At 38.8% G+C, this 12,026-nt stretch overlaps 1 protein-coding gene across 1 annotated transcript in view; it reads right to left on the bottom strand.

Moving 5' to 3' along the window:
* The window catches only part of prkdc (protein kinase, DNA-activated, catalytic subunit), a 51,676-nt gene extending 40,615 nt beyond the window's left edge, over positions 1 to 11,061 (bottom strand). The window contains exons 1-24 of the mRNA XM_017719599.2: positions 10,818 to 11,061; positions 10,180 to 10,256; positions 9,980 to 10,084; positions 9,741 to 9,815; positions 8,313 to 8,421; positions 8,056 to 8,168; positions 7,869 to 7,968; positions 7,724 to 7,779; positions 6,828 to 6,858; positions 6,586 to 6,743; positions 6,337 to 6,483; positions 4,950 to 5,114; positions 4,616 to 4,784; positions 4,483 to 4,532; positions 4,152 to 4,295; positions 3,176 to 3,325; positions 2,875 to 2,987; positions 2,556 to 2,715; positions 2,281 to 2,361; positions 2,036 to 2,155; positions 1,138 to 1,297; positions 683 to 789; positions 354 to 444; positions 96 to 259 (exon numbers count right to left, since the gene is read on the bottom strand). Of these exons, the coding sequence (XP_017575088.1) occupies positions 96 to 259; positions 354 to 444; positions 683 to 789; positions 1,138 to 1,297; positions 2,036 to 2,155; positions 2,281 to 2,361; positions 2,556 to 2,715; positions 2,875 to 2,987; positions 3,176 to 3,325; positions 4,152 to 4,295; positions 4,483 to 4,532; positions 4,616 to 4,784; positions 4,950 to 5,114; positions 6,337 to 6,483; positions 6,586 to 6,743; positions 6,828 to 6,858; positions 7,724 to 7,779; positions 7,869 to 7,968; positions 8,056 to 8,168; positions 8,313 to 8,421; positions 9,741 to 9,815; positions 9,980 to 10,084; positions 10,180 to 10,256; positions 10,818 to 11,001 (2,829 nt within the window). The 5' untranslated portion in view covers positions 11,002 to 11,061. The remainder of the gene's footprint in view (positions 1 to 95; positions 260 to 353; positions 445 to 682; positions 790 to 1,137; positions 1,298 to 2,035; positions 2,156 to 2,280; positions 2,362 to 2,555; positions 2,716 to 2,874; positions 2,988 to 3,175; positions 3,326 to 4,151; positions 4,296 to 4,482; positions 4,533 to 4,615; positions 4,785 to 4,949; positions 5,115 to 6,336; positions 6,484 to 6,585; positions 6,744 to 6,827; positions 6,859 to 7,723; positions 7,780 to 7,868; positions 7,969 to 8,055; positions 8,169 to 8,312; positions 8,422 to 9,740; positions 9,816 to 9,979; positions 10,085 to 10,179; positions 10,257 to 10,817) is intronic.
* Positions 11,062 to 12,026: the final 965 nt, after the last annotated feature.

The raw sequence follows: 12,026 nt of genomic DNA, 5'->3' as shown, positions 1-12,026 counted from the left end.
TAAGTGGTCGGTATTATAGACACCATTCATATACCATTAAAGTTGAGCAAAAAACATGAAATTTCTGAAGGTAAGATGTTGCTATAATATCATACCTTAGTTTGCCTGTCACTAGAAGAGAGTGCAAGCTCAGTGATTCGTGGCAAGAAAGGGTCGAGGTAGATTATGGGCTTAACGTCCTTAAAGGGTACAGCAAAACTCAGTCTTTTCTCACTGTCCCATGCCACAAAGCGCTTCATCATATCCTCCGCAGAAATGGCTAGATTGAGAAAAGATTTCACGTTGGTACATATATTCTGAGGATTATGGAAAAAGGTATAAAAATATACAGATGTGTTTTCAAAGCAGTTTACCTGTAACAAGGTTCCTATTGAGCTGCCCTCCAAGATGGCCCAATAGCTGCACCACCCGTCGGCGCACTGCAGCAATGGGAGACTCGTCCCCCTGATCATAAAAAAAATTAAATAAATAAGAGGAGGGCAAATTGCACATATGCTAAACTTAACTATAACTGGCTTTCACTTCAGTGGACTTACGTAGTGCTCAGAAAAACATGCAATCAATTACAAACTTAAAAATATCTTGAAACTCAACTCACAGTTAGCTACAAACCAGCCTCACTCAATATTGTTATAAGACAAATGAGATATATGCACAATGTGCGTAATGACTGACTGGTTACCATAGGCAGGTGTTTTGACTTCTGCAGAAGCCTCATCATTACTTTGCCGTACCCCTTCTGAGTGCCCGATGACACAAAGGTAACATTCATACTGCTCTCATCTTTATCTGACACAAAGACAATTAAAGACATACTTACACAGATAAAGTCAAATATGATAAAGGTTGAGCTGGACGATATGGCAAAAATATCATAACAAAATATTAGAAACATTCATGATATACAATAAACATTTAAATACTGATATATACTCATAGAAGCAAACTGTTTATCTTTGTTAATTAGCACAATAACAATAATATAACATCACACTTCTGACCTCAGAATAAGGTAAAAAAAAAAAAAACAGAGTTAAAATTTGTGAAAAAGTAATAACAGCACTACGTCAAGTTACTGATTGTGTGCATATAAGCTAAATAAACCTTCATATTTTGAATCTGACAATATGATCTCACCGGTAGCAGCGGCTGTTTTGAGGTAGCCATCAAGGTGGGGCAGTATGTCCGCATAATGGGGTTGTATGATGGAGAAGGGGATGTGGGAGGACCAGGACTCCAGGGCATCCAGCGCCGCAGTAGCTAGAGGAGCGTGGCTCAGACCGAGCCGCAGAGCAGCCTGACACACACACAAAATTCAACACACATGCAATCGGTGCTGCATTATGATAGGCAGGTTCAATTTACTGTTGACTCAGAAACTAAATGTCTGCTCAACCACAATAAGGAAACATTACATTCTTCAGGGGTTTTCAGTTCCAGTCTTAGTGGGCTGCAGTCTAGGGCCCGAATGATACCAATATTAAGAGGAAAAAAATTCTGATAAGTCGATATAATTTCAGTTTTATATTTTAGATTCTATTTTATACTATATTAAATTCATACGAACCTCGAACCTCAAGAAACAAAATATCAGAAAAATGTATGATATGGGCCCTTTTTATGGTGCTTTTCTGATCGATTTTTATTTTTCATTAGTTCCTTTAAAAGATGTTTTTGTTAATTTTAGATGTTTTTGTTATTTTAACCATGACAGTGTTTTGCATTCAGATTCAAATGTTCTTACTGTTATATGGTTAAACAAGGGGTGACTCTTATAGGGAGTTTGTGTTTACTGATATCAATAAAACACACCTATTTAAACTTAATTTACAGATAAGATGAATCAAGTGAATCACCAAACTGTGCTGGCCATCAAGAAATGGAATTGAAGCCCTGTACTATATGCTTTACTAGTGCTCAAAAGGACGTTAACTTACATGAACAACCATTAATGTACATCAGCATCACCATTTACAGAAGAACTATTTAGTTTCTGATGTTTATTAGATTGATAGAATTTGTCTTTTGGTCTAACCTGTAGTGCAGGGATGAAAGCTTTGATTTCCAAAGCCACCATGTCAGGATGGAGAGACAGCACAAAAGTCAGACATGCTGCCAGAAGCTCATCTTTATACTGTTTAATACGGACACACACCTACAGAGAACATCACATACCCAGAGGTTAAATGTTAAAACCAAGAAAAATGTTGTCAAAAATGTCATATATTCAGTGTTTTTCCAACTAGAGAGACAGAAACTGAAGACTAAGCATCATCATACCTCCTTCCCAAACTTTGAGATAACTGCGAAACAGGCCCGTCCAGCTGGAGAGCCTTCACCGATGCTTTTGGGTCCCTGACCCTGTAAGTAACAAATAACAATAAAGCATTTAACCATCATTTCTCAAATATTCATAAAGAAAGCAAAGATAAATAGTTACAGCCTACTTGAACTAGTTTCTGTAACATGACATAGGCAAATTTCACAATAATGAAATAGGGTTATGGACATCTGTATATGGGAGGAGGTTTTATCAAGGCCAGTGCATAAAATACCTGAAAGTATTTGATCTTCTTGCCAATAGTCATAGCAAGAGAGAGGAGCTTATAGAAGCCGCTGACCAGAGGGAAGCGTATGGACTGCAGGATGAGCTCATGGCACAATGGGTACATCCACTGAGTAAAATACTCCGGGTTCTTTGAAGGCAGCAATTCACTGTAAAGCCACATATAATGAATAACCTCTTCAAAGAGTCAAATAAATGCGTACAAGAATGGATCTTGCTATCTAGCACTCTCATCAAGGCAGCATTTGGCATACAATATCTGTTAGGCTGCTGCAGTCTGTGAACAGATGAGCTTAGCATTGTGGTACCTGCAAAAGTCCACCAGATTGATAAAGGCAGTGAAATCTTTGGGTTTGTTGGGCATCAGGTTAGTGGTGGGGTCTGATGAGGGAATAAGGCCAGAGCCAATGTCGCTTTGTCCCTGAGGAAGACAGAAAGTGAGACAACTCCACAAACTTGACTACTGCAAAGCTGCTTAGTCATGTATGTTAAGATATAAGGTTGCGAAAAGCAAACTTTAATTTGTTAATTTCTCTCAGTGACATGATATTTTACAAAGCCGCTGCCTTTTATGTTTACCGTAGTACTTCAGTCTATATTAAACTGTACCTCATCTTCTGCGTTGACTTTCTGCACAGAGAGATCAAGCTTCTCCACAATCTTCAAGATGGACTGCACCAGTGCATCATACAAGAGCCTGTTTAGAGCCTTTAGGCTGTAGTTCTTCATTACAGCAGATCCATCAAGAAACCCAGTGTCCTACACAGGAGAACAAAGTAGATGGTAATGCAAAGTGGTATTGATACAATCCAACATCACATTATTCCCCAAATATATCAAGATCTGAGAGCATCAGGTGATATATGATATGATGACATATGATATGATAAGATATAAGACAGTTAATGAGCACATACTTCCTGGGTACTGGTAACTCTAATAAAATCAATGTATACTAATCTGGCATTTGACTGGACCACTCTTTCAAAGCAATCTGAAGAACCCAGCTAACAAAATACACTGCAATTAACAGTAATGTCCTGCATACCCTGAGTAAAGTGCTCAAAACAGAAATAAGAAACTATACCACAAGATAACTGCTACACTGCCAAACAGTTGTATTAATGCTAGTCAAATTACAGGTTTTGTTGAGGACACACTTCAGCACATTTTAATGTGCTATTACTGTTTATTTGCCTCTAAAAATAAAAAGTCCAGCAATTGCAATATAAATAAGAAAGACTACAGTAAAAATTTCAAAAATTTCTTCTTCGCTGTAGAGGATATGCACAGTTTTTTTCACTTTGAAAAAAAAAAATCAGCATATACAGTATTATGTCACTACATTTCAAATAAGCAATAACTGAATGTGCCAGTAACACTGTACACATTGGTGTAGGCATTATACTGCCCAGCACTAATACACAGCATGCCAAACAGAGATTAAAAACAGACATTGTTTTAAAGTCATGTTTCATTTACACAAGAAAAAAATGGATCAAGATTTTATTGTCACTTGACTTGAAAATGAAACTATACTTTTCATTTCACCTAAAATCTCATGAATAAACACCAGCATTCTTACCTTCAGATTCTCACAGTCTAGAAGCCCTTTAAAGAGGTCCAGATAATCCTTACATGACGGAACCTTCCATTTCCCAGAGCGCACCAGTGTGGGCTCTGCTGCATCCTCCTCACTCTTGGCTTGACCCTGAGCAGCGTTCTCCTCCTACGAAACATACACCGTAGTCAAGATTTATACTGAGAATGATACAGAAGCATGACCTCAGAAACCTCTCCATAAGTTCTGTAAACCAGGAATAAATACTGCCTAAGAGTCTGTCAACTGGACAATATCAACAAGATGAGTGAGAAAGATTACACTGCCAGATTAGATTACCATCAAAATAAATCACCTGAACTTGAACAACTGGTTTAGAGCACACCCGGATCAGTCCTTGGTGAACTGGGTGAAGAAACAAATAACATCACTGTTGGTAAAGGTGGCCTGGAATTCAGGTATCAGAGGTTTTGGGCGTTGAGCCTTACCCACAGAACTGGTGAAACTCCAAAGGACTGGGCCCTTGGCTGCCATGGCTATGAGCACCTTGATGATGGAGCGGCACGTGGCATACTGCATCCTCTGGCTGTACTGAGGGAAAGTGTCAATCTGAACGACTAAAAGGCGCTCCAGCACTGATGTGTACACTTCAGGGACCTGATAAAGCAAAAAAACAAACAAAAAAAACAAAACACAATTAATTTCAATGAGGAAGACCAAAATATATGAGAGGCTATATAATTACACCCCAAATCAATCTGCACACACAGTGGATTTTTGACAGAGGAGATAACTGATCAGAAAACAACAGCTGTATCTTACCCTGTCCAGGTGGATCAGAACACTAGCTATGGAGTCCAGGAAGCTAGGCAGCTGGTAAACATTTTCATCATCCTGGTCTGACTCAGTCAGATACATCTGCTTACACCGCTGGATGAGCTCCGTGTACATCAGATCTACATCCTGAGGACACACCACCTTACAGGGCTAAAATGAAAAAAAGAAAGAACTAAAAGATTAGCCTGGACAGATTAGGGCCCAAGCAATATGAAAGTTAGTTAAACAAAGTTTTACCAACTAAAATGACTATCATTTCTCAATCGTCAGACAGAAATAAACAGAAAGTCTCGTTCTTAAATAACATACATTTTGTTAATTCAGAACACACTTTCAACATAGGATCATAGCATATAAGAGACTGTATGACTGTAGCAGGGCAAAGGTTTGAGAACTTGGCCTGGTTCTCTACTCTGCTACAATCTCTTCTCACACTATGACTATTGGTTGAAAGTGTAGTCCGAATTAGCAGGCAAGAACTTTTGTGATATGTAGAAGGTTCCTGCTTTAAGCGAAAGAATACCAAACCCCCCTTGATGAAAATAGGACTGACTGAGAGAAAACTGAGGAACAGGGAAGAGAGGGAGTGGTGGTGGAGTGAGTAAACTTCTTCACAATAAATGGAAGGTAGAGCTGGACATTTATAGGATGTTAAGAAGTGGTACCCCTCACAAATTTTGTTATTTCAATACTCCCTATTGTAACCCTGGGGTGGATTTATCCTTTTTTTTAAATCAGAAAATGTTGTTTGTGTTATTACATGTTTGTTCCATGATCTAGGTTAGAACATATATTTTTCATGTTTGTATTATTTAAACAATGATGGTGTTCTGAGTCAAAATTTACCAGTTCAGTCTTTAATACTGTGTTACACTTAAACAAAGGGTGCCTTAAATTTGTTTTTCTTTTCAGGAGATCACAAGTTCAAATCCCAGAGGTTTAGAAAGCAAAAATGTTGCTCATTATCAGCACATTCTCAGCAACATTTTTGGCACTACTGATAAAACCATGGCTTATTAATACCGGCTCATATTATTAGTCAACCAGTATATCAGGCCTTGATAAAGATATGCTATTAAATTTTTAGATTTTCTCATTTTAAGTTAACCCTTTACGGGGTGGCCAGGGCCTGCTGGGAGGCCCAAAGTTTTATTACACACCTCTATAACCTAAGAATAGCTCAACCAGTTTGCACTGAAGTCCCTGTAGTTACTGAATAAAAATAAACCTCCATATGTAATAAGACTGTGATTTTAAGGGGTTAAGTGTGAAACTAGGAAAGCAATCAGAATAGACTTGACACCAAAATTTACCTACTTTATGTAACATTCACTACACTAATAATACTCAAGCAAAGCTGTATTACACTTACAGCAGCAAAAAATCCATATCCTCTGATAGCAATGGAGAGCTCTTTGTTACTGGAGTCCATTGTCCTGATAATAGAACAAAACTTCTGCATGAAGAACTTCAGCTTGTTTTGATGCTGCTCAACATTCTCAGCCACAAGGATGGCAACCTAGGAGAAGATCAAAAGACAAAAATAACCAACTAACTTTTAGACAACATCAAATCATATAAGAGCACAACATCAAATCACATTAGAGCTGCTGGCAATCACCTGTTTAAGGAAAGACTCTAGAGCCATGTAGCTTGTCTTCTTCATTTCACCGTTTATGTGTCCACACAGTTTTGACATGACGTCAAACACAGTCCTGTAGTGGTCCATGAGGCAGCTACTGAACTGGCCTGCATGCTTCGCAAAGAGTTTAAGCCCAGCTGCCACAGCAGAAGTACAGATTTAGTGGACTTTAAAACGCATTATGTAAAGATTTTGTAGTCAAGCAAGTATCAATTTCTTACCAAAGGTGACTGCATAACGCTTCATCTCAGTCTGGAAAGATCATGAAGAAAGAGGTTTTTTAACAAAGCAATAACCAATTAGTGGACAAAACAGCAAAAATATATTGTCATGATACTTTAAAGGGCCCATATCATGGAAAACCAAAGTTTCCTCTCTATATTGATATAAAAGGGTTTAATGCATCATGAAACCACTGATAAAGTTTAAACCCTACCATTAGTGCCACAGTCTATACAGTCCGTTTATTGAGATAAAACAAAAGTGGCAAAAACAACCAATTTTGAATTCAGGCTTCTTGTGATGTCACAAAATTAAACTCATTTACATCTGCCTATTCAGCCTACTGCAGTTTGGCCCATCCATCCACGCTGAAGTTATAAAGAGCATTCAAGCCAAATGGATTGGATTGTGTTTGGGCACAATACAGGCAGCCAATCAAAACAAAAGTCATTTACATATATTAGTCTTAAAACATTGTAAAAGAAATACATATAAACAGATGAGAAAGGTTGCAAAATAGTCATAAAAATGAATAATGACCATTTATGTTCCATAAACCCAAATAAAAAAGTTATACATGAACCTCAGGGAGATCAAATGTATGTAAAATGGGCCCTTTAAGGCTTTTTCACAATACAATTCCCAATATTTTGTTTTTTCTAAGGTCTGATAAGTTTGAACAGACAAAAGGTACATTGTCATTCAATGTTTAAAATACTACACTGCACTAAATCCTATTGAAAAAGTTATGCAGTGCTCTTCAAATACTTAAAATATCACAATAAGATCAGAAAAATTTACTACTTTACTTAATACGTTATCACAGTAACAATAAACAGAGCTATATTTATTATCTAGCCCTTTAACTGATGTAACTTAACACTGCTGCACTCACCTGTGGGCAGATAGCCTTCAGTGCATAGTCAAAGATTTCCTTCGAGGTTACAGGATCTGTTTTTGAACATGATGCAGGACATCAAATCTGATCAGGCATGTGTCTACATCCTCTTACATACAAAAACAGATGCACACACACATACCTTCCTCCATTGATTTGGTATAGTTCACCATCAGTGCTGTGATCCCCTTTAGACAACCAGCAACAACAGGAAGTTTGGGTTCCTTCGTAGTCGAGGTCATCTAGAGGAGACCAACAAAGCAAAATAAACTAACTGAGAGGCAACAGTGAGCTATGGTTTGTCAGACAAGGTCTGATTTATACATTACCTGTCCTTTCAGTTCTCCCAGGTAGGCCTTATACAGTTTGTCTGAATTGTTGACCATCTCACTGGGGTGCACTTCACCCAACACTCCGAGAAGTTCATAAAGATTACCCAGCACTGCAAGGAAAAAGAGAACCATGACAGAATGCATGGTAGCTTGTTAGTTTGGAAAGCCATTTGGCTATAAAACTACTTGACATTGTATCACATAAGTTCACAACTGTTGCTTGAAGTGTGTGAGGATGCATTATTTTAACTTGCCTGTGTCGGGTAACTTAGTTTTCTGACCCAACTCCCCATAAAATTTGTTGAACATGTCCCCAATTTTGAAGTCTTGAGCAACACTTGAGTCCTTAGTCGCATAGAGCACCTGGTGACATTTTTTAAACAAAGAAGTATGAACACTATGGTCTACTCTGCCAAAACATAATTAGCATGTAAAGAAGGACACAAATACAACAACAACAACAAAAAAAAAAAACAGTGGAGAACAAAGCACTAAAGAACTGTACTTAAAGCTGCAGTATGTAAGATTTGGGGATTTGGAGACCTCTCTGGTAGAAATTTGTAATTGCACGTAATGTGCAAAAGAACATTTTGAATCTGATGATTGTGAGTGCACTGAAAGAGAATTCAAAGAGATCTTGGTGAAGTTTCTTCCAAAGATGTGAGTGAATGATCTACTATTGTCATCATATTTCCTCAGCATGTTGATTTTGCATCTGAGACCTAAACATTGAGACAGACCTTCTTTTTGAGCCTGTGCATGGGACAAAATCTGACCTGACACATTTTACTTTAAAATAATTACTTCAGACTTTACAGGGTGACTCACAGCAGCTCAAGCGCATCATAGTTTGGCATGTTTTGGTGCCTGACTCAGTACTGTGAAATGAAGTGAAAGTGGAGACACACTTTGTGAAAGTCCTCTATCTGCATTTCAACTTGAGTTAATGTAGAAAGTACTTGCTTTTAAGCACAGTTAAGTAAATTAGGTTAGCGTTAGGTTACGTCAGTTTGAAAGTGCATAATATTTTTTTCAGATATTTAAATAAACTCAGTTGTAATAAATTAACTTCAAAGTAATGAGGGGTGACACATTCATATAGAAAGTAGTGGAGCAAAAGGCTGGATATTTTACATTAAACTGGACTGGGGAGAAAGTAAGAGTCAAATGATATGGAAATATTTTAACAAAGCATAAAAAGTCACATAATAATAATCAAATAAAATCAATAATCCCATAAAAAGTCAAATAATAATTTGGGGCAATCATGGGCTGGAGGTTAGGGATCTGGCCCTGTGACCGGAAGGTTGCCGCTTCGATCCCCAGGGCCGACAGTCCATGACTGAGGTGTCCTTGAGCATGACACCTAACACCCAACTGCTCCCCGGGCGCCGTGGATAGGGCTACCTACCGCTCCGGGCAAGTGTGTGCTCACTGACCCCTAGTGTGTGTGTGTGTGTTCACTAGTGTGTTTGTGGTGTTTCACTCAACTTAACACATTTAACATGGGTTAAATGCGGAGGTGGAATTTCCCCGGTTGTGGGATCAAAAAAGTATCACTTATAAACTTATAAAGTACATGCACATGTACTTTATTACTGTCCACCACTGGCAAAAAAACAACAAAAATATTCTATGTCCATCTTCCATGAGTGATCTACAGCAGCAGGTAAAGGACCCACCTTGATAAGTAAGTCTAAAGCAGGCCCTCTACATTTTGCAGCTTTATCCTTCGTGTAGACAACAAGGCAAGTATCCTGTTCATGGTGAGAAAAAGAAACAGTCATGCGGCGTTTAAACCTTATAACTGAAGCATACATAAAACACTAAACTCTGAGTCCTGGCTGCATAAACCTTAGTCTGCATACAACCAAGACTAAGAGCCAGTTTTGCCCAAGAGGATTTAATAAATTAGATGAACCTTCATTTCGACAGCGTAGTTCTTCTCCCATCCTTTAACACCAACAGCCATCCTCTGCAGGAACGTGCCCAACAGATTGAGAATGTCAACCCTGGTGTCCCGTAGCTGTGAATCAGGAGCAAAGGTCAATACACACGGACTGACCAAACCATTAAAAAGAGAAAAACCAACATTGAAGGACTGGCTAGGAAGGATCTCACCTCTTCATAGGACAAGGACTTCCGGAGGAAGCTGAGCAACCCCTCATCCTTGGCAAACAACAAGGAGGTCTGAAAAACTGTTAAGACATTTATTAGAAGGATGACAGAGAACACAGGGCATCTTTCAGTAGCAATGATCAGTACGGCTACCCTCAGGTGTCAGAAGCACAGCTCTGCTGACTTTTTACAAAGTTAGCTATGGACTTTAGGGCCTGTCGTGTTTAAATATATCCGAAAAGAGCCAAAGAACTGTCTTTGTTATTCTCACACATAATCGAGCTGACTGAACATAGCAAAATAGCTAGCTATGAAATGAACGAATGAGTGAGTGAATGAATGAAGTTAACATTAAAACACAACCCGGGCTTGGTTATTAACTAACACTCTTTAAAACATTTACAGCCTACAGTTTTGAACACACCTGTGATATAACGTTACTAAACTTTTCAAACTAACCACCGTAAGCACCAGAGATGAGCTCTCAGCTAAACAACTGCGACTAGTTCGCGAATGACAGCACGTTCACGTTAGCTCGCCTTAAGAGACTGTGAGCCTTAAGAAGAGCTCGGTTTCTTCTGCTAGCTAGGTTAACACAGGCACTGCAGGCTGGAGGGAACGGGAGAGGTTTGGCCTCTTACCCAGCTCGTTCTCGCTCTTGGTTATCATGCACTCCTGACCCAGGTCTCCAATAATATCGTGGCATATGAGAGCGGCATTTCTAGTTTCTGTGTCTCCTAGAAAAGAGTGGAGTTTGAGGAGAGAGCCCTGAATCCCGCCAGCAGCAGCTGCTGCAGCACAGGAGGAGGAGGAGGAGGCGGACATGTTTCTGTCCAGAAACTCCAAACGGCGCGCTGAAGCGCCAAAACACAAGTCAGTAAAACACAGAGCCGCGAAGCCACCTTCACTTCCTAAAACTACCCGGCACGGCCAGCAGAGAGAGCTGCCTCACCACAGAGCGACGCCGCGCTGAGAGCTTAGGAAGAAGAGCTACAGCAACACCACAGGACCTCTGTCTTAACATTACAGCCAACTGGACGCTTAGTTAGCGCATTTACTACAGTTTACCTGCAATTTACTTCTTATTTAGTCTTCAAAATCACAAATTCACAATACAAAGACAGTGCAGGGTACCAAGAAAGACAGCAAAACGAGTTTGAAAAAAAAAAACCCACATAGTAAGCAACAGTACCATATTTTCAGGATTTATAGATATTTATATAATATATTATAGTTTTTTTTGCTTAATAGTGCATATTAAGCAGGGAATCACATACCAGGTTTAAATCTATGATGAACTCTCGTAGGTTCATTGGAGGCAATTCTGGCTTTCTACAAATGGAGTTTCCCAGCAGGGCTGCAAGTCTGATCGCAGCATGAAGGAATGACCCGTATAAACTACAACAAACAGCACAAATTGTCTTATTAATATGAAATAATTAGCAAAAAGTTTTAAAAATTAACAATGACACCTCAGTCCAAACGTTTGCTAAATAAACAATTATTATCAGATCAGTATTACAGAAAGCGGTTTCTGAAGAGACGCATTATGGCTCAATTCTGTGAAATATTATGAGACGGGTTTCTTTTACCTTACTGCGTCCAGCCGTTTACTGCACGATACTGCAGCAACATTATAAAGGTGAAAATATAGATTTCTTAAACAAACCTTATTCACAGAAAAGTTGGGACATTTTGTAAAATATAATAAAACAAGAATCTGTGATTTGTTCATTGTGTTGAAACCTGAGCTGTTTAACTGGCAAAAAGTACAAAGAATAGATTTCCAGTGTTTTTAGTGACTCACTTAATTAGGCTAACCAGACGCCCCCATTTTCCGAGGACAGTGC

The sequence above is a fragment of the Pygocentrus nattereri genome, chromosome 2 (genome assembly GCF_015220715.1).
Source record: "Pygocentrus nattereri isolate fPygNat1 chromosome 2, fPygNat1.pri, whole genome shotgun sequence".
Taxonomy (NCBI): domain Eukaryota; kingdom Metazoa; phylum Chordata; class Actinopteri; order Characiformes; family Serrasalmidae; genus Pygocentrus; species Pygocentrus nattereri.
Note: the sequence above shows the minus strand (reverse complement) of the source record. Positions and strands in the feature narration are given on the sequence as shown.